Below are 20,600 nucleotides of genomic sequence, written 5' to 3'. Positions count from 1 at the left end.
CCACATGAATCTCATCGTTGAAATCGGAAACACGGAATGCCTTGCTGAGAATTCTTATCGTTATAGGAGACGATAATGCTTAAGCTGTACTATGATCCCGCCACCGATGTGCTGGTTTCATGGGTTCTGTGTTGGCAAGTTCTTTGACCTTGTGTACTAATCTTATCAGGTGGGATTGATTTGTTGCTTCATGGCTGGCTATTTCCGTCAATGATTACGAAATTAATGCTTTAGTTTAAAAAAAAAAAAAAAACTTTTGGTTGCTTTGGATGATCGGCCCTTCTTGACCCAATGTCCCCCAACCCCCCGCCCCACGCCAACCAAAAAAAAAAAAAAACCCACCACCAAAAAAGTACTTTTTGAATATTTATATTGAAGCATTGGCATTGAAGTTTTATTTCATTTATTATAATTCATCGAACAGCTTGCATATTTAAGCCAAAACAAATACATTATCGAATGGCACGACAGGGTCCTTCGGGAATGTAGTTTTGGGTACCACTTGCTAGTTAAATATATTTGATGCACAGAGATTCCAAAGATTAAAAGCCAATTGCAACGGAGATCTTGAATAGTGCCAATCTCTTCGTGACGGTGGACATTGTGAAATCAATCGTTAATGGAAAGTGATCATATGCCCTTTGATGATTGATTCTGGCCTGCCTAGCATCCCAAACTCAAGAAATACAAACAATTATTTTTCGTAAAAATCTAACCATCCAGTTGATATCAGCCTATTAATATCACACGATATAGCAAATTCAGTCGCATCATGAATTTGAAAGATGCAATTTAATTGGCACAGGCAGGCAATATCTAGATATAATTATCTAAATAATGAAGTTTCAGAAAGAGATATCCAGGATCATGTACATAACAATGATCAAGAAACTGACAAAAAAGAAAAGAAAAGAAAAGAAAAGAAAAACAATGATCAAGAAACTTGAAACACCATCTCCTAATCCATAGGACACCACAACAAGAAGACAATACAAGATGCATCAGCACCATACAGAAGTATACCTGGTTAACCAGCCTTTCCAAGTTCCAACTTTCGGACAGATCATATGAGAGGCTTTAATTGCGAAATTCTTCCCAAGTAGATCAGACCGTGATTCTAATAGGCGTACATACACATACTAGGTAGTGGCTAAGTTAGACAATGAAAGAAGCTTTAATTAGGAGTGATCTTTAAAACAACAACAGTTTTTGTCGGGCTACCAGACATCACTTCTTGAGTAGATTTCCCGAGAAAATTCTCTTGCAATACGGGCTGGTGCGCAAGATTTTGTAAGGACGTACTGCTTCAACCAAAGAAGTGTGAAGTGAACCCTGCATCAGAAATTAAATAACACGCAGGTGAGATGAAACCCCATGCTTGACAATTCTAAAACTAGCATTTAAGTTGCAAACTGAGCTTTAGCCATTAGCCATATTGTATTGTAAACCTTTGTTACTGCAAGAGCAGACTGAATGACATAGTTGGCATATGGATCTTGCAACAACTGTTCGAAGTGAGGTGAAGACAGCAATTCTCGGACGATCCTTGATCTGCTCTCTCCAACATGCTTAAGGCATTTTTCGACCACATGACTGCTAAATTTTTGCGTTGACAGATTTACGTAGTTCCCTTTGAACTGAGAAACCAGCTTGGCTGAGGCAGTTGGAATCTCCATCTCTATTATATACTGAACAACATAATTTCTGACATGACAAATGAAAGCGTTAGTTTAAGTGACCAAGACTAGACTGAGTGCATATATTAATTTTGTTATTGTTGATGCCACATAAAGCCCTTATATACACACACCATTTTAAAAGACAATTTTTTTTCTATGATTTTTGTTAATGTTTTCTATTTTTTGGAAACTCCTTTTTTGCCCTCCCATTTGGAAAACTAGTGTGGGTTTTATTTTTTATAAGGAATATGAAATTTAAGTTGCATTGTTTATGACTCTTAAATGCTGCAACTTGTTGAGAGTTTTTATATTATATAGATGTATGAATATTAATCCCTTTGAATAGTTTCTTATTTGAATCTTATTAAATTATAAAAAAATGATTTTAAATCAAAATATGAAGATCTTTGACTTTGTTATTATGAGTCATGATTAATGATGTCCCCTTATAAAGCATACTGCCTTATAAGATCACTTCAAGAAGGCCACAATTAAAAGTAATTTATGCATAATGAATAAGATAAAACACTATCTACTTCACATTTTATTACACACAGAGGCTATGCAAAAGTTGTGCATCACTTGCAGCACACAAAATGATATGTTTCTTCACTCAGCAATGTGATTAATCATAAAATTAATCACTACTATTTGTTAAATGTAAATCTTGTGACATCATTAAGTTTAACATGAGCAAATTTCAAGGTATATATCATTTTAGCCCATCATTATTATTTCACGTCTGGAAAATACCAAACAAAACAAGCAATTCATAACAGGTGAAGGATCAAGGCAAATTACCCAAAAGGGTCTTGAGCAAGGTGAAGGCCATGCCTACAAATTTCTGCGACCAGCTTATCTCGATATTTGCCAATTGAATGATCAATGCAACGTTGCAATACACAACATCCATGTCGATGAGTAGCTATGTCAACACAAAACTTTGCAGCGGCATAAAAAATAAACTGTGGAACAGGATGAAGGAAGATGATAATAAATTAACTTAATCGGTCAATTGAATTAAAAAAGAGCTTGCAGAAGAGAAAAGAAAGACAATGGAACAAAGGCTGTGCGCAGGCAAGAAAATGCAAGCTCAACAATAGAGGTACAATTCTGGAAAATTTATGCATGGCATGTATGATATGAAACTGATGTAAGAGACAGCGGAGCCTCTCTGAAGGCTTGAAATACTAATTTACACAGTAAATGTCTGGGGAACCGTTGAACTGAATCAATAACTTGAACAAAAAAAGAATGAATCCTCGTACAGAAAATGTTCACAACAAACTACTTCCTTTCAATTGAATATAATTTTCCATTTATACATTTCCTTCAGATTCTATGCCGATCTATCTTTGTGCATATCATCACCATTGAACCCGTTTGAATGCCGTTTCTCTTTCATGTAGCATTCCAGAAAAAAAGATTGCATTCAAATTGAGGTGGAAATGGATTCTTAAACCTATTTTGAGAGGGTCTTAACAAGGTAGTTTCCTAGAAATATTCAGTTCCTGCAAGGCTGCAGCCATATTCATTTCAAACTCAAGAGTTCTGCATATTTTCTCCCTGTATTCGAGCAGTGAAGACTTCGGAGCTCACTGAGTATGGTTCCGCATGGTCACCTAAAAGCTCTAATCAAGACTTTTTTGAAATAGACCATGCCACTAATGTGATGGTTATAGAATTCAACAGGTGAACGGCTTGAGAAATAGAAAGCTCCTAATAATCTAGTTTTATTGGGCTAGCATATTGAACCAGTTGAAGCATGATATACAAGCACTCTGCGTGATTTAAGAAGTGCCTAAAAAAGGTTTTTTAAACAACGAACTTTTTTTCCCCCATTTATAACATCCTAAGCTAGGCAGTGTCAGGTTTAGGTTAACAATACAAAGGTCATGTGGCTCGACTATAGTACACCGAAGCAAAATTTTTGGGAAACGTTGCGTTGAGAATTCATTTGAAACGAATTTGATAAGGAATGCAGCTAACGACGCAGTTCATTTTTCCACTTTTACTCTGGATCCAAGGTTGCCATTCTGTCATCATACTGTTTACTCAGTACAAAGACCAAATAGTCATCCCCTTTCGATTGTGGAAGTAAAGCAGGCGAAAAAACAGATACTATATCAGAAGTGTAAGATTGACATTAAAAATTTTTAGTAAAATGATTGCAAGAGAGGCGTTTTACCTCATTATCTTGACAGCTAAGGCATTGCAAGCATCGTTGTATCACGTGATTTCCATTCAGATCCTTAACAAGATCAAGAAAACCTGCTTGAAGGGCTGACTTCACTAGTGAAATTTGTTTCCTAGAGTTGAGTGTCTCAATCAACTTCTGGATGACCCGCGTGCTGACGCAATGATATTTATTTAGAGGTCAAAAGTATATAACATGTGCTACATCCTATCTACAGAAAAAAGAAAGAAATTTGTAGTTAAAATGGAAGACATACCCATGCGTGTTTAAAGATATTCTGACGAGCTGCCCTGGTTCTTTAGTCACCATGGAAACAATCTGCAATTTCTCTTCTTCTCTGCACACGTCCAGCAACTTCTGCACAAGATAGTTACCAAAAGGGTCCATCATAAGTTCAACAACATTATCTATGATCCCCTCAAATACTATATGCATGTCCTTAGAGTTTCCCTTATCAACCATCCTTTGTAGGAAGCGACATCCGTTCTGATCCTTTGCCAGAAAGCAAATGTAACCTTGGCACTCAGCCAAGGAACAGAAACTCAGAAGTGAGGGCAGTGGGAAATCACCAACAAGACTTCCTTTGTTCGCACAAATTTGACTACCAGGGGTATAAGAATTGTGTTTAGAAACTTCCTCCCCCACAGTTGCAAATGCATTCTCATTGAGGGAATTCTTTTTGGTACCCCTCAAAGAATTGTATCCTTTGTCTGTGCAATAATTTATATCTCTTCCCTGTATGATAAAACTATTATCACATCGAAATGCCACCGGATCGCCACCAGCTCTTTTGGACGGGAGAAATTCAGGCAGCTCAAAGTTAGCAATTCCCCTTGTTTCTAGTATATCCTGATGTGAAGCTAGCTTGGGTTGCATGATTTGAGAGAATCTTAAGGGGTTTTCGACACTCCTGCTTCCATCATAATCCACTCCACAAAGTTGTGAGCTAGTTAAACCATCACAGAGGTAGGGGGTGATGATAGATGGCTTCTGCGGTTGAACTTCTCCATCATAGCTACTGCTCCCCTGTTTCTTGCTGTGCTCCAATTGATGATATGTTTGGTTCATGTTCCACCCAGAGCACAAACTCAGAGCGCTGGATTGACCATGAGCGAGGGAAGAAGTGTGTCCTTTCTCCAAGGTATGGTTGTTCCACTTCATATCAGCAACCAAACTTGGTGAAACTCCCCAAGTAGACGATGAGATACACTCATAATTAGGAGCGGGAACTTCATTGCAAAAATCTTCATAGGAGCTCCGTGTTTCAGTAACGCCGGGAATATTTATATCGAAAGACGAAAAGGCGTCAAATCTAAATCCATAGGAGTCCGCTTCAGGTGCCTTTGTTTTGTTACCATTTCCCCGTCCGTCTATAATATTCATTCTATAGAAATCACGAGACAGGTCCAGATCAACCACTTGATTATCAATAATACTCTTCCCAATATGGAAATCCGATGACTCGGGGTCCAACAACAATTTAGTTGAGTGGTGATCGTGGGGTGTTACATGCTTTCTGTCCTGAAATGGTGCTGAGTATGAGGAGTTATGGGCAGAAACATGAAGCCCGTCAGCGAAAGAAGTTAACGGTGGAGAATGTGATGTGTGAGAGACCCTCCATACAGGGGATTTAATCGCCAAATGCTCATTGTAACGATGGCAATGAGGAAGATTGGGACATGATGTGTTTGGAAATCCATTCCGCCACGTTCCCAACACTTCATCTCTCTTCACGTTGTTCTCCACCTTGCTCATATTTCTCTCAGATGTTTTGAACATTATTAGAAGAAAATCGATTCAAAATTCAGAAACAGAAGGCTGCAAGATTCAGTCCGAAAACCCACGTTATAAAGAAAATTCAGAGGCAGAAAAGATGTCGCAACGAGGCACGGCAACTATTTCTTCGAGCATACAGCATGAGGAATGGCTGATGAGCTTTATAACGTGTGAATCTCATTGTGCTCGGAATGCGAGAGAACGAAGAATTATCAGAAAGGGGTTTTTGATGCTGACGGTGACGGGTTTGCTGCTATACGTGTAAGGCCTGTCCGGCTCACGCTCACGCCCCCAGAGGAAGATCCTGCCGCTTTATGCACATCACAGCACTATGCAGCAGAAAAAAAAGTGCAGCTTTTTTATTTATTTTTTATTTTTCCAGAGTTTAATTCACCAACAAAAAGTTTTAACAAAACAAAAATGGGTTGTTCAGATTGTGCGGTTATGATTGTAATCAGAAACTTGCAATTTAAACTTTTTTTCGTTGGCTATGTATTATATTCTATGTATGAAAATATCAACAAGAGAAATATAAATTAAAAATTAAAAAATATTTATGTTTTTTTAAATAAAATTTGTTAGGGGAGAGAAGGTCTGATTAGACCAATTCTACGTAATTCTTGCACGATTAGGGTGGGAACATGTTGAGTACGTGGAATGATTCAATCTGCTTGGATCCCGAAATTATATTTATGCTTGAACTTATTATTTTATGAACAAATATATATTTTAAATATATATACGTCCACGGAGAAACTAGGTAAGGGGAAGAGAGACACAAGAGTAAGAAGGGGGGATTGGCCAAAACTTTGCTCTGTGGCAGGACGATAAAAATAAATGAGGGCAGAGCAGCTGCGTGCCACTTCAAGCTTCTTCTAAATTTTCACTCCCTCGCCTCTCCCTCTTTTTTTTTTTTTTTTTTATAAATAATCTTCACTATTTCAATATTTTTAGTGGTCTGATCTAATCTAAATAATATTAAATGGTTACCTCCTCAAGATTTTTTGTTTAAAATTTACATAATATAACATTTTTATTAAACAATATGTGCATGTGCATATAGTCCATATGTATGTGCACATTTTAACACTGAGGGCTTATTTTGGCTGTCATTATTAGAGATGGTTATCAAGCGGATACCTATTTTTACGATCACACAGCACCGCCACCAAGATTTGTATGTGCCCATTGATTATGAGGGTTATGCTATTTTCCCAATATGATTAATTGATTATTGAGGATAAAGTGTTCTCCCTCTTTACCCGGAGCAGGAAGCTTATCTCCCCCTTTCCTCTTATCCCATGATTTTTGTGTTTGTGAAAGGAAATTTGCTGTATTTTTTTTTCTGACCGTGATGAGATATGGAACTTCATCCACAAGAAACAAATCAATTTAAGCGAGAGCATGCTCATCCTAGGAACCGCACGTTCAAAAATATGAATGTAAATTAGCAGATGGACATCAGGAAATAAATCAGATGCACAGCCCTGATCACTTCATTAAGTAAATGGTTCCTTTTGGTGAAGACATTAAGAAACCTAAAACAGTTGAGTCCCAAATCCCAGAAGTGCGAGGTCAAATAATACCATAACGCATCCCCAGTAACAATAACGAAACAAGACAGTAGCAACATAACACAGACCTAAAAGGCTATACCAAGGCAATGCTGCTCTCACCCCCAGGTGGCTTCCTAATGCCGCCTAGGTAGTCTCTAGATTCTACCTTTCCATCAGCAAAGATGTTACTGCCACTCATTTCTCGCAGTTTAGCCACGCTGAGTGGCTTCTCAGCAGATGAAGGCGGCGCATCACCCGTGAAAATGTCATTTCCTGAAAGATCAGTAAATTTCTGGTTATGAATCTTCTTTGCTGTCTTGGTAATTGATTCCTTGTGTTCGTCTCCATCAGTCTGCAGATCAGGTCACGAGCAACTTGTTATTTAACTGGCAAAGACAATAAGCACACAGATGCAACGTAATAACATTCCCACACGCATGAAACACAAAATGGCATAGCTAGTCTGCAATAAATTAGTATCCAGTGCCGTACACCCCAAGGTTTCCAAATCATCATCTGTGCAATCTGTATTATGCATTCCTTGGAATTACTTACTTCCTTGCCCAAATATGCTCTCATGACATGTGCCATATTGTGCAGACAGAGAAGAATTATCTTATCTTAAAATTGCAATTATATAATTCAGATTAGCAACATAAAGTAATTCACACATGACGTGTAACAGGCTCTCCAATGCTTACGCTTCCTTTCAATTCCAGAATGCGAGGAGTTACTGGCCGGGGTTTGATTTCAGGCGGAGGAGCAAATATGTTATGACCGCTAAGCTCCTTGCACTTTGCATCAGAAAGCAGCTTCTTCCTAGAGTCCGATTCACTTTCCAAGGTTCCACTTAGCTCACGCTGCTTGGCTACCTCAGGCAAAGTAGCGGCCTTTTTGGGGGAAACACTCTCCTCCTCACCAAAGGAGATGTGACTAATTCCAGCAATTGCTTGCTGCCAGTTTCCAGAAATCAAGAATGGGTATACGAGTTAGCAAAAATCCAATACAAAATATAGAAATCTGTATGTTCTTAATTTCTTACATAACACTACGGCCTACCTATATCTATTAGTACCTGATACATGCGCAGTCCAGTTTTATTTGGAGTGGGGTTGGCACTGCCAGGCTCTAGCATGTCCTCATCTCCTTTGGCTGCAAAGATCCCACTGCCAGTGATCTCCTTCATTTTATACTCCGAACAAGGCTTCCTGGAATTGCATAGCAAACCAATTTCAGGTGCCATAAAATAAATACACACAAAGCGAAAAAGGCATTGCCACATGATTGATAAGAAGGGGAAATCTATTAGTTCGATTCTTGGTGTGATTCAATAATTGATTTTGCATTCATTTCCTACTTGTTGTAGTGCCAACGACTCCCATTACCATACCTTAAACGGCAGTTGCACTAAAAAATAAGGGAACAAATGAAGCTGTTTCCGGAATCCTAGGTATGTCAGCTCTTTCAATCAAGATGCAATTTGCAGATCAAAGAGAAAATTAAAAATTGCAGAGAAAATATGGCAGAATCAGGTGCACGAACAATTTTACTAATCATACGAACTTAATCTCAAAGTAGATAAGAAGAGGCACGCAATAGATCTCACCGTTTGTTTAAGTTCTCGACTTCTTCGTCCGTCACCTGACCCCCAAACACCACCTTACTGATCCCATCCGACGGCTAACATCCAACAAAAAAGACGATTGCTGATAAATGTTCCACCAAGAACAAATATAAAAGAAAAGAGGAAGCAAAATTGCAGAACCGGAAGAAGAAGGAACATGATTGAGAGCAATGAATAGAATATGGGGTACCTGGTGAGAACGGACAGCGGCAGAGCCAGGAGCCAGAGAATCAGAAGGTGGAGTTTCAGACCAAGTAAGCAGATCTGCGGTGGAAGTGTGAGGCTTCCTAACCGGGGTGGTTCTCTCCATTGGCGGTCAACAGTAATTCACTAGAGATTGGAGTTACAGTAGGTGAGACGACTGACAGAGGAAACGAACCACGCCTAAACAGTGATTACTCCTCAGTAATCACCTAAAGACAAGCCCGCATTTAAAGAGTATATGCTTGAGAAAGAAGGAGGCGAACCGTCCCTGTTTCCGGGGATGGACGCGTGTATCTCGGCTTACAGACGCAAAGATGGAAATGGAATGGCCGGAGGTGACGACGATGAGCTCGCGATCTCAAAAATTCCCACCGTTTAATTCTCGTTCGGGATTGGATTGGTTGCTTCTAGCTCTTGGCTATCCAGGACACGAAATGGAGGTGGAGTACAAGAACAGTAAGTGGTAGAGGACCAAGGATGGAAGCAGCGGCAGAAGCTACTCTCCTGTTCTGAACTTAAACCAAAAGCAGACGCCTCCACATAGTATATACACGCGCGCGCCTTCGCTGAGTTACTCCTTTAATTTTTCCCCCTATAAATTCTTTGATTATCTGCTCCACCTCTCACGCACGCCATTTTGAATCTCATGCCGCCACCTCTGTATGTTCCTTTTTTTTTTTTTTTTTCTGGTTGATGGCAAGCATGTGCCCCCGGCTGAACCGCCACATGCCGGTTTTGGAAGAGCTACTCAATTACTCTTTTGCCCTTTTTTTAATCTCTAGCTACCAATCTTCCTAGGTGCTAATGCCCTTATGCCCCTGCCAGCTTAATTCTGGAGCTGCACTTTAATTCTATACAATTATTCAAAATTCTTTTTATTGCCAGCTACCAATCTTCCTTCGTTGCAGCCTTCCTCGTCTTAAAAAATTATGTATACACATGTTTTACGGGCTGCCTTCTGTCTTTGCCCTGACCAGAGTCCTGACTTTATATTTTATAATCCAGTTAATTCTTGTTACAACTTTTTAAAAAATAAAAAATAAAAAAACAGGGATGTAGGTTTGGCATATTGGCGAGTGGAAGCATTCCTGAGACTTGTGACTTCCTCTTCAATTTTGTTTTTCACCCCTGTTTTGGTGACTTAAAAATAATACTGATATCAAATTATAAAGTATTTTTTAATAAAATCTTACATGTTAATAAATTTTACTAAATAAATGTATAATAAATTTATTTTTAAAAAAATAAATATATAAATTTTTAATAATAACTTTCATTTAATATATTAAAAAAAGACAATAACAAAAATCAAATAAAAATAAAAAATAATATTAAAATAAGCTTAGTTTTAATAAAATATTTATTTTTTAAAATATTTTATATTTTAATATGTTAAATCTCTTTTAAAAGTATTTTATAATTTGAGATAAAAAATATTAATAAAAGGCAAGAGAGGGAACGGCTTTTGTGACTTAAATAAGTAAATGACAACAACAACATCTTTTGCCGTAACGTCGTCGTTGTCCCTCATATGGGCATTATCGTCATTCAGGGGGTCAGTAGATGACTCCTGATTGTGTCAGTGGACCCGAATGTAACGTTGCAATTAAGTGATCCGTTAAACATCCCGAACTCGCTCTGCTTACAGAGATTTCTTTTCTTTTTCTTTTTCTTTTTTGGTTGAACTTTTCTTGAGGATCTCAGTTACAACAACAATAATAACCTTTTAAAACTAGAAAAATTTCAGGGTAAGTTTGAGTAACCCACAACTACATTTAAAATATACTTCCATCAAATTCAAAGAATAGTTAAATTTTTTAAATATATTTTTATTATATGTAAACTGAATGTAAATTAAAATTTAAATGGCCACTCAATCTTCTTTCCTTATAAAAAATGATGGTGTTAGTTTTTTTTTTTATTTTGGTGAACCATAATGTTCACCAATAAATTGGCAGAAAAAAAATTATGTCTCGAGGAAAAATTTATCAAAGACATCGGCCAAAAATTTTCACCAAAAAAAGGAGGCATCTATAATTACGACAGTGAGAATTTCAATTTAAAACTAGCGACATGACATTATTGCAAATCAAATCCAAAGAATTCTAAAAATTACTTAAGGACCGAGGAATTAAATTAAAAAATAAGTTGTATCAAACAAAAATTGAAAATAAGATTCGAATCAAAATTATCATAATACCCTTTAAATATTATTTTTTAAAAAAATTGACCTCGTTAGAACCCCAACATTGACCTCTAAACCACTAGCACTGACCACCAAAAGTAAATACTGAGGTTTGAACTCAAAATTCCTTAGTGCACTAGAAAATTATAAACCACAAAGCCAATAATGCCCCTAATTTGTATTAGTGCAAAAACAAATATATAACATAATTAATTTTTAAATAAATGTTCAATAAACTTATTCATAATATTATTTGTTATTTCATTAACAATACTTATTAATTTATTATTGTAAAATTTATCAGTAATATCTTCTACATATTTAATATCTTGTGACGCGTTAAATCTCTAATTTAACTTGTTGATTTAATAATATTATTTGTTGATTCACTAGTAAAACTTGATAAAAATGTTTTTTACATATTCAATTTCAGTGACTTGTTAAAACCCTAGCACAACTCGTTGAGTTATTAATACTTCTTCCGTTCAAAAATGTAAAGTATTTTTAACTGAATCTCACCCTCCAATCAAATAATTATCTACTTTCAAACTAACTATATATTTTCATATTTATTACTATTCAACACCCTATAATAAATATAAAGTCACTATCAATAAAAGCACTTTTGAAAAAAGACAACGATTACACCTCGAAAGACTAAAAATGCTTTACATTTTTGAACATCCAACTCCTTAAAAAATATCTCATGTTTTTTAATAGATGAAGTACAACTTATTAACTCACCAGCTAAACTTATTGGTAGTGCCTTATACATGTTCAATTCAAGTAACTTGTTAAGTCAGTAATGCTACTTGTTAACTTGCTAGCAAGACTTGCTGACAATACCTTCTAAACATTAAATCTTGATAACTTATTAAGCATCTAACTTAACTTATTAATTTACTAATGCTATTAGTCAACTCATTGGCGAAACTTGTTGATAGAACTCTATGCATATTCAATCTCAGTGATTTGTTAAAACCTTAACTTAACTTATTAATTTACCAATGCTACTTGTTAATTTACTAGCAAAAACTATTGATAATACCTTATATATATTCAATCACAATCACTTGTTAATACTTAACTTGTTAATTAATTAATGTTACTTATTAATTTAGAATTTAAACAAGTAACCAAGATTGAATATATGTATGTATGTGTGTGTGTAAGGTATTGTCAGTAAGTTTTGCTAGTAAATTAATAAGCAACATCAGTGAATCAATAAGTTAAGTAAGAGTACTAACAAGTCACTTGGATTGAATACATATAAGGTATTGTTCGCTAGTTTCACTAATGAATTGATAAGTAGTATTAATAAATTAATAAGTTGGGGTTTTAACAATTCACCAAAATTGAACGTGTAGAAAGTATTGTCAGTAAGTTTTGCTAGTGGGTTAACAAACAATATTAGTAAATTAATAAGTTAGAGTTTTAACAAGTTATCTGGATCGAATATGTAGAAGGTGTTGTCGAAGGGATTCGCCAGTGGGTGGTAAAGCGAATTTATACATAGATTATAACATGTTTTTGGCTCCAAATTGGATAATTATGGCTTATAATAAGAGGAAAATGGGAATAAATTATTTCACTTGGTATTTTATGTGTTTTATGGAGAAAAAGACCAAAAACACACTAAAGGATGAATAATTACACCTTTGGTTATGCCCGATCGTAGGTGAGAAGAAGATGAAAAAGATGGCGCGTGCTTTGACTGTGAGTAGATGAAATTATCAAGGATTTGACCACTTGTGGATGAAAGGCTTTTTATGTGCTCTGACCGCTTGAGGATGAAAACACAAAGGGCACGATCGTGGGCAGACGAAAAATCAGAAAGGCGAATCAGCTATAAAATTAATCCTAAATTAAAAGAATTAAAATAAAAGAACCAAAGACACTTAGGGCCTGCTTGGTTTTTGCTCTCTTAAAAAAAAACTATTTTGTAATGTAGTTTTTAAAATTATTTTTAAAACAAAATGAAATGAAAACCATTAAGTTATATCAATTAAAACATTTTTAAAAATTTTAAAAAATAGACTGCCAATGATGGTTACAAGTAATTAATGATAATGATTAATAATAAAAATTAGTTAAAATAACTATAATTTTTAATAATTAAATGTAGTGTGTTTAAAAAATAAGAAACATAAAACAAAAACAACTTAAAGTTGTTTCTATTTTTTTATTTTTAAAAACAAAAAATGAAATTAGTTTTGAAAACAACTAAATAAAAATGCTTATCCAGAAAAATTTTTAAATTTTTCTATTTTAAAAAACAAAAATTAGTTTTTAAAATGGAAAACAAACAGGCTCTTAATATAACACTTGTCTCGAATGTTATTCAAAAATTATCCAAGTCAAATAAACTAAATATGATTAAGGAGATGATCCTAAAATCAACTTAGGAACAAATCATTTTAATCACTAAACAAATACACTATAGTAAAATAAATATTTAAAATATTTTAGAAAAGTTTAAAGGTTTTACATATAACACACAAGCAAGCTAGGTGAAACTTGAGCAAAAAGTTAATGTTTGACCTTTGATTTAAGTGATTTAAGAGCAAATCGCTCTTAATGAGTACTAGTAATGCTTTAAATTTCAAAAAGATTTAATAGTTAGATTGAAAGTCGGGCACGTTACAAGATTAGACAGCATTGTTGTCATGTCAATACCTCTAGACCAATTTTTAGAGTGCACTATTTCTCCCTACAACTTTTAATCGAGATGATTTTAAAGCCCACACAAAACTTATAAATTTTTTTACTTGTGATTGAAAATTCAAGGAAAACTAATGGTTGGATTGAAATTTTAACACCCCGATATAAGAATATAAATTTATAGTAATCATTTCAAAGTTGTTTACACCCCATCCTAATGATTACAGACCTGTGAAAATACTCTGAACACGTCGAATAAGACTAAGAGTACCTAATAGAGTAGTTAAGTGATGGAAATATCCCTTATATTAAAATTTGACTACCTGACTATCATTTTCCATAATGGACTTTTAACCTTAAAATTCACAAAAAAAAAAAAATACAATGGTGGCAAAAAACCATTCCACAACATAAACACATATAAATACACATGTTAAACATTTTCACTTGGTTCGAAAATTCTAATGGAGCCCACGTAACTACTCTTTCTATTCAAGGTATATGTTTGCTCATAGCACACAATTCATAATACAACTATTTTGCATTTATTTGTAGAAGCACATATATTTATATATGCACTAAAAGAAACATTTGCTTATAGTGAAAACTTGATTTACCATATGAATCCATTAAAATCACATACCATAACCAAGTTTTCAAGTCATAAGTTTGCATGTAAACAAATATCATACATAAGCACACAATCTACTCATATTCACATATATGTATAATGGCATCCTATTGGCACTCTAATCTAAATACATTAAAAAACACTTGCTCAAAAAAAAGGGTTATTATTCTTTACAACCTACAAATGCAAACCCTAGCTTGGTCTTTTCTCCATCCACCACTAAATCCCTCACTTAGACTTACAAATATTGAAAAGAAAGGGGTGAAACAACTACAATTTTAGTAATAGAGAGATAGATATTTATTATTGTAAAGAAAGTCATAGTCGAATAAATAAATCATAGATTAAACATAATATATAATTAAGCCATTTAAATGCGATATAGGCCGATGTAGTCTTTATAGACCAACAAAATGCACTTTGGCACTTTCAATTAGCAAGTAAACCTTGCATCCATTTGTACCTTCATAAGCACAAAACATAATTTAAGGCATGCTCTAATTCACCAAACCATCTGTGCCTCTTCGACGTTAATCCTGAGTAATTGAAGCTAATTTTTTTTAGAGCTAGCCCAACTTACTCTTCATGTTAGAGCTACCTTAGCCTAGGCACTCAGCCTCACACTTTATATGTTGGATTCCCTCCTCCATTAAGAGGTGTCCAGCACTTAATCCACTAATCCCTTTAATGCACCGAGCCCATAAATAAATAAGATAGCATTGAATATCAAGAATGTGTCATAGAATATCACAAGTCCACACTTCTCCATTGATAAACTCCCATTGAGATTATGGCTTCCACTCTTGTCTATCTTTCTAGAGTATTAACAACTTCAATACTTTAAGGTAGTATAACATATATTATTCATCCTTTAAGCAGTTCCTTAACCTATTTAATATATCTAACTCAGTTATACTTTTTTAAGTGCAACTTCTAGTTTTTATGATTACAATGCACACTAACAATCTTGTTTCCATAAAGAATATCATTATGTTAAAATTAATTATAAATCTAAACCATATTTTTCAAAAGATATTCAAACACTTGTTATACTTGTCAAAATTAATTACAAACTCAAAATCATGATATCTTAAAAATATCCAAAACCCACATGCATGTCAAAATCAATTAAAAACACAAAATCATGATTATCTCATAAAGGCAAGCATCTTAAGACAATAAAAAGAGACTCAACATTTTTCGGACAAGTATTGTTGCTGTACGGTGCATTCCACTGGATTTCGATTACTGTGGATCGTCGAATCAGGATAGTGTAAAAATATGCAACCAAGCGCCCACCGTGGGGCTCGAACCCACGACCACAAGGTTAAGAGCCTTGCGCTCTACCGACTGAGCTAGACGGGCTTCGTATGGTGCCGGTTGCTCATACAGTATCAGAAAATACAAATCTGGGTTGAACAAAGTTGCCTGTTTTCATGAGAGCACAGGGCTGAAAATTATAGATTTTAAGTACGAACAAACTTCTAAACCTGCTCCTGTTAGGCCACGTGAAAAGGTTTCAGGAGGTTCATTTAGACCCTTTTTTCTTTTACTATTAAAAATAAAATATTTTTAACTTTAAAATTAGATTCAGACTTTATAATATATGTTAATATTTTAAAATTAAAATCCATATTACTTATTTTAAATTTTTGGATCTTATAATTAGTATTTGGAAAAAAGAATGTGTGATGTTATGATGTAAAAATCAAATTTTTAAAAAATAAAAAAGAATTATGAGTTGGGCCATGAGCTCAACCAATAAGATTATAGCCTAAGTCCATATGAATTAAGTTCACCCTTTACTAGTTTCATTTTTAAATCACAATTAAAATAAATAAAATTGGAGGATTGTTTTCAATTGGATAACAGTCATAAGTAATAAAAAAATAAAGTTAAATAAACCATAAAGTCGGTTCAAAACTTGCACCTGTTTTTTTTAATGAAAATCTCTCCACATTAAATGATAATTTGATTTAATTAAATATTTTATGAGAAGTGCGCTGATAAAAAAAAATCATGTATTTTCTGTTTGTTGGGTTTCTATTTATTTGTTGCCGCTGTTAAAATTTTATTTTATTCATTATTTAATATTAATCTCTTAAGTTTATTTTGATTATTAATTTAATTTTTATTATTTAAAAAGGAGTTGACATTATTAAAATTTATTGGCATAAAGAAGATTATATTGATAGCAACCATATAAATTAATAAAAAAGTATAATTATATTGATAAAAACTAAACTAATTCAAGAGTAAATTTATTCTCATTTAACTATATATAAGTATTAATCCATCAATATATTTATACATTAAATTATTTAGAGAATTAATTTGTGTTTTAAACTCAAAGGATTCATGTGGTAATTTTAAAAAATATTAAAGATTAAATTGATAAAAATTAAATTTAAGATATCAAATTAATAATTGATACAAACTTAAATGACTGAAAATTTTATTATTCTTGACTAATAATGTTTTAAAGTCGAGATTTAACTCTCATTTGTTTTAGTTTATTTTTAAAAAAATCACTCCTTTTTGAGAAAAAAATATATTTTGTGAATTTTTATGATATTTTTTAGGGTCCATTTATTTAAAATTAAAAAATAAATAATTTTTAGGTAGTTTAAAAATTTTATAAAAAGAGATTTATTTTTTAGAGATTTTATAAAAAGCAAAAATTGTATTATATTTGGTTATAATAACAAAAAAGTGATTATTAGTTAGTTATTTTTAATTTGTATGATATCTTTCTTAATTTTTATTTTATAAAAATAATTTATTATTATATTATTTTAAAATTTATGATACTTTTACATGTCTCCCATTTTTAAAACATCCTTTCTCATCTACCCTATTAATTTTTTTAAAAAAACTCATCAAAATATTTTATTAAAATAATCAAAAATCTACTTTATTTGAAATTCTAATTATCTTTAAAAATTTAAACAAATATCATAAAAAATGATAAAATAGACTTTTTTAAATAAGAAATTTTTTCTTGAAATAAGATAAAACAAACGAGGTCTTAAACTTTTAAAATAATAAAAAATAAAAAGAATAATTTTTTGATTATTTATAAAAGTTAATTTAAAGATTAGACAAATGTCATAAAAATTGATAAAATAATTTTTTTCAAAAAATAAGTATTTTTTTAAATAAGTTAAAACAAACTGATCCTTAAACTTTTAAAAATAATTAAAATCCTGAAAAAAATAAATTTTTAATTATTTTAAGAAGTTACTTTAACTAACTTCTAAAAATAATATATAATAGGTGAGAAAGTGTGTTTTAAAGAGTTAAAATATGTGAAAATATCATCCAATTTTAAAATAATATAATAATAAATTATTTTTTATAAAATAAAAATTAATAAAGATATTATAAAATTTAAAAATAACTAACTAATAATCATATTTTTAATATGTAAATCAAACATATAATAATATTTACTTTTTATAAAATCTCTACAAAATAATTTTTTATAAAATATCTAAACTACTTAAAAAATATTATTTTTAAATTTTAAACAAATGACTCCTTGAGAATAGTAAGAAGAGTTTTTTGTTTTTGTTTTTTTTTTTGTTGGGCTTGGGGAAGTGGGGGATCCAAGCAATTACTCTTCCGTTGGGCTTTTCTCCAGAGAAGTTGAGACACCACATCCGCCAACCTGTAAGCAATTACAAGATTTCTTGATTATAACATATAATTAAAAAGAGCTTCAACTCCAGTTTTTCTTTGAAAGAATAACAAATAAACATCCTTGAAAAATATCAAAAACTTTTTTACTATTGAAACATCATACATTTATAATTTAATAGCCTTCATTTTGTATTAATTTTCTTACAAAGTCTTCAATTGTCATTCTTTCCTCATTTTTTGGGTCAAGATATTGCTTTTGATGTTCATGAAGTTGAGATGTAGAAGTAGCCTTATACCTATTGTCAAATAATGTGTTGGTGCCTCTATCACATGGAGAAATATCCATAAGGTGTGGGATTCATTTTTTCAGAGTACAAAAAAACATTTAAGTCACGTTTGCTTATTAGAATAAAATGAAATGGATTGAAAAAATTAAGATAAAAATGAATTAAATCATCTTTCCCACTATGATAAGTATGATAAAATTTATTAATATATACTAAGAATGTAAGGATCATTTTCACCCTCTAAAAGTCACATAGATCATGATTTTCAATCTCATAAATTAAATTACCCTTCTTCTTTATGAATTTGCTCACCTACCCTTTGATCATCTTATTTTTATCTTTATTTTTTCAATCCATTCCATTCTGTCAAGCAAACATGACCTTAGTCTTGGACTCAAAGACTTCCTTTTGGCTCAAAAGATGGCTTCCCAATAAAGTATCGCTCATTGATTTGGTCAATAGTGTTAGAGAATTCATTCATGTTAATGAAATGGCGAGAGATTATATACTTCCTTTGGGTGTTTAGAATGTGCATAAAATGATACCTTAGTTTCAGAATCAAGTGGTGAACCTCATTATCAACACCAGTGTTCCCAATGAGGAGAGTAATAAGAACAAACACTATGTACACTGTATAATATTCGAGCACTTTTTAAATTTAATAAAATAATAATAAATTTAATTAAAAAATAAAATTTTAATAATACAGATAAAATAAAAGAATATTTAATTAATAGGGTTTAATTTTATTTTAACTTAGATAATTTTTTTTGGTTAGTATATTATTTCTTTTAGTTCATTAAAACAACCAAAAAATATCAAAAATACAAAAACAAAATTTAATCCTTTTTAGGATTATATTTTAAAAAATAAAAATAATAACGTAAAGAAGATAGATAAATTTAATTGGTCCTCAAAATTAATTTTGAAAATAAAAAAAACCTTGCTTAAATTTTAAAAAATCTCTCTCAAATTATCCTAACCATTCAAAAATATTGAGAATCAACTTTTTGAGAGTTAACTATTTTTAAATTATTTTTCTTAAATCGTATTGTTTTTCATTTTAAAAAAAAAAGATATCCTTCTTTAATTCAAAATTATTTTTTTCCCTCTTAATTTAATTTCTAAAATCAATAAACATAATTAACAAGCAAAAAAAAAGAGTTATGTTTTTTAAAAAAATAAATAAACCAAAGGTTAAACATATCAATGTTTAACCATCAGTTCCTCTCCTTCTCTCGGTTAGAGCACATGCACCCATAGCCCTAAAGGGCTTTTCTTCAGTGCAGAAAAGAGAGAGAGCAAGTGCACGAGCGAAAAAAAATGCAAAGGCAAAAAGCAGAGAACAGAACAAAAACACAAGACATTTTTTGCTAGAGAGCAAAAGCAAAAGAGCAGAGGAAAATGGACAAGAAATAAGAGAAAGAAGAAATAAGAGCATAGACTCATAAACACACAAACACTTTCGGTTGCACGTAAAAGAACAGAAAAAAACACGCAGAAAAAACAAAAGCAAAGAGCAGAGGAGAACATACGAAAAATACAGAGAAAGTAGAAAGATGAAGAGTAGAGAGAGACGCACGCAAGTGCAATAGTCAGAGAGAAGAGCTACACACAAGCTTTGAAAGAAACTCTTCCCTGCTTTTGCTTTTGAGAGATGAACAAATGAGAGAGGGGGCATTATGAGCATCCTACGACACTGCTTGGAAGGTGAAGCAAATGAGCCTCAACCCCTGAGTCTCATAACCTCATAGATGATATGGAACTATCACTTGAAAGAGTTAGCAAAGCAACGATAGTTCCTTCAAGCTCTCACTCTCTACCGGCACATACTTCGCTCTGGTTGTTTTCCCAACACCTTCACTTTCCCCTTTGCTTTCAAGTGATACGTCGTCCTCTTATTCCCTCTTATGGGTTGCCAACTCTACAGCCATGTCATCGGAATCGGGTGCCAACCTGATCCTTATATACAAACTTCTCTAATTTCTATGTATTGTAAATGTTCCTTCATTCAAAACACATGCAAAGTGTTCGATAAAGTTGGCCCCTGAATGAACTTTACTATTTCTTATAATGATATGATATCGGGGTACATCTACAACTCTAAAATCTTAAATGCACTCGAGTTCTTTTGCCGAATGGGGAAAGAGGAGTTGAA

General features: G+C 32.8%; 2 protein-coding genes and 1 non-coding gene across 4 annotated transcripts; all 3 read right to left on the bottom strand.

The window, feature by feature from the left end:
* Positions 1 to 961: 961 nt before the first annotated feature.
* On the bottom strand, positions 962 to 5,771 carry LOC129300763 (uncharacterized). The gene is made up of 5 exons (XM_054939353.1): positions 4,133 to 5,771; positions 3,868 to 4,030; positions 2,481 to 2,644; positions 1,449 to 1,704; positions 962 to 1,332 (listed from the first exon to the last, which is right to left on the bottom strand). Exons 1-5 carry the CDS (start codon positions 5,653 to 5,655, stop codon positions 1,228 to 1,230), a joined length of 2,211 nt encoding a protein of 736 aa, XP_054795328.1. The 5' UTR covers positions 5,656 to 5,771; the 3' UTR covers positions 962 to 1,227.
* Positions 5,772 to 7,113: 1,342 nt separating this feature from the next.
* Positions 7,114 to 9,641, bottom strand: LOC129303449 (uncharacterized). 2 transcript variants are annotated; one of them, XM_054942772.1, is made up of 6 exons: positions 9,341 to 9,641; positions 9,023 to 9,162; positions 8,815 to 8,888; positions 8,284 to 8,416; positions 7,880 to 8,161; positions 7,114 to 7,560 (listed from the first exon to the last, which is right to left on the bottom strand). In XM_054942772.1, exons 2-6 carry the CDS (start codon positions 9,140 to 9,142, stop codon positions 7,303 to 7,305), a joined length of 867 nt encoding a protein of 288 aa, XP_054798747.1. In that variant the 5' UTR covers positions 9,143 to 9,162; positions 9,341 to 9,641; the 3' UTR covers positions 7,114 to 7,302. The 2 variants fall into 2 exon arrangements, with proteins under 2 accessions (XP_054798747.1, XP_054798748.1); XM_054942773.1 differs by having other exon boundaries at positions 7,910 to 8,161; positions 9,023 to 9,632.
* A 6,164-nt stretch (positions 9,642 to 15,805) lies between these two features.
* Positions 15,806 to 15,878, bottom strand: TRNAK-CUU (transfer RNA lysine (anticodon CUU)). The gene has a single exon. It is a non-coding gene; the product is annotated as a tRNA-Lys (tRNA).
* Positions 15,879 to 20,600: the final 4,722 nt, after the last annotated feature.

This window comes from Prosopis cineraria, unplaced genomic scaffold (assembly GCF_029017545.1).
Source record: "Prosopis cineraria cultivar Desert tree isolate PC_DT_omini unplaced genomic scaffold, ASM2901754v1 PC2, whole genome shotgun sequence".
Lineage (NCBI taxonomy): Eukaryota > Viridiplantae > Streptophyta > Magnoliopsida > Fabales > Fabaceae > Prosopis > Prosopis cineraria.
This window is presented reverse-complemented; position numbering and strand designations above follow the sequence as displayed.

Bases quoted from the DNA above. Each gene is read 5' to 3' on its own strand.
- LOC129303449 (XM_054942772.1), bottom strand. From the start codon at position 9,142: ATGGAGAGAACCACCCCGGTTAGGAAGCCTCACACTTCCACCGCAGAT. The intron at 8,417-8,814 runs GTGAGATCTATT...ATGCAATTCCAG, and splicing joins GTCGAGAACTTAAACAAACG to GAAGCCTTGTTCGGAGTATA. The intron at 7,561-7,879 runs GTGTGAATTACT...CCTGATCTGCAG, and splicing joins GAGAGCCTGTTACACGTCAT to ACTGATGGAGACGAACACAA.
- LOC129300763 (XM_054939353.1), bottom strand. From the start codon at position 5,655: ATGTTCAAAACATCTGAGAGAAATATGAGCAAGGTGGAGAACAACGTG. The intron at 4,031-4,132 runs GTATGTCTTCCA...TCATTGCGTCAG, and splicing joins ATATCTTTAAACACGCATGG to CACGCGGGTCATCCAGAAGT. The intron at 1,333-1,448 runs GTTTACAATACA...TTTCTGATGCAG, and splicing joins CTGCTCTTGCAGTAACAAAG to GGTTCACTTCACACTTCTTT.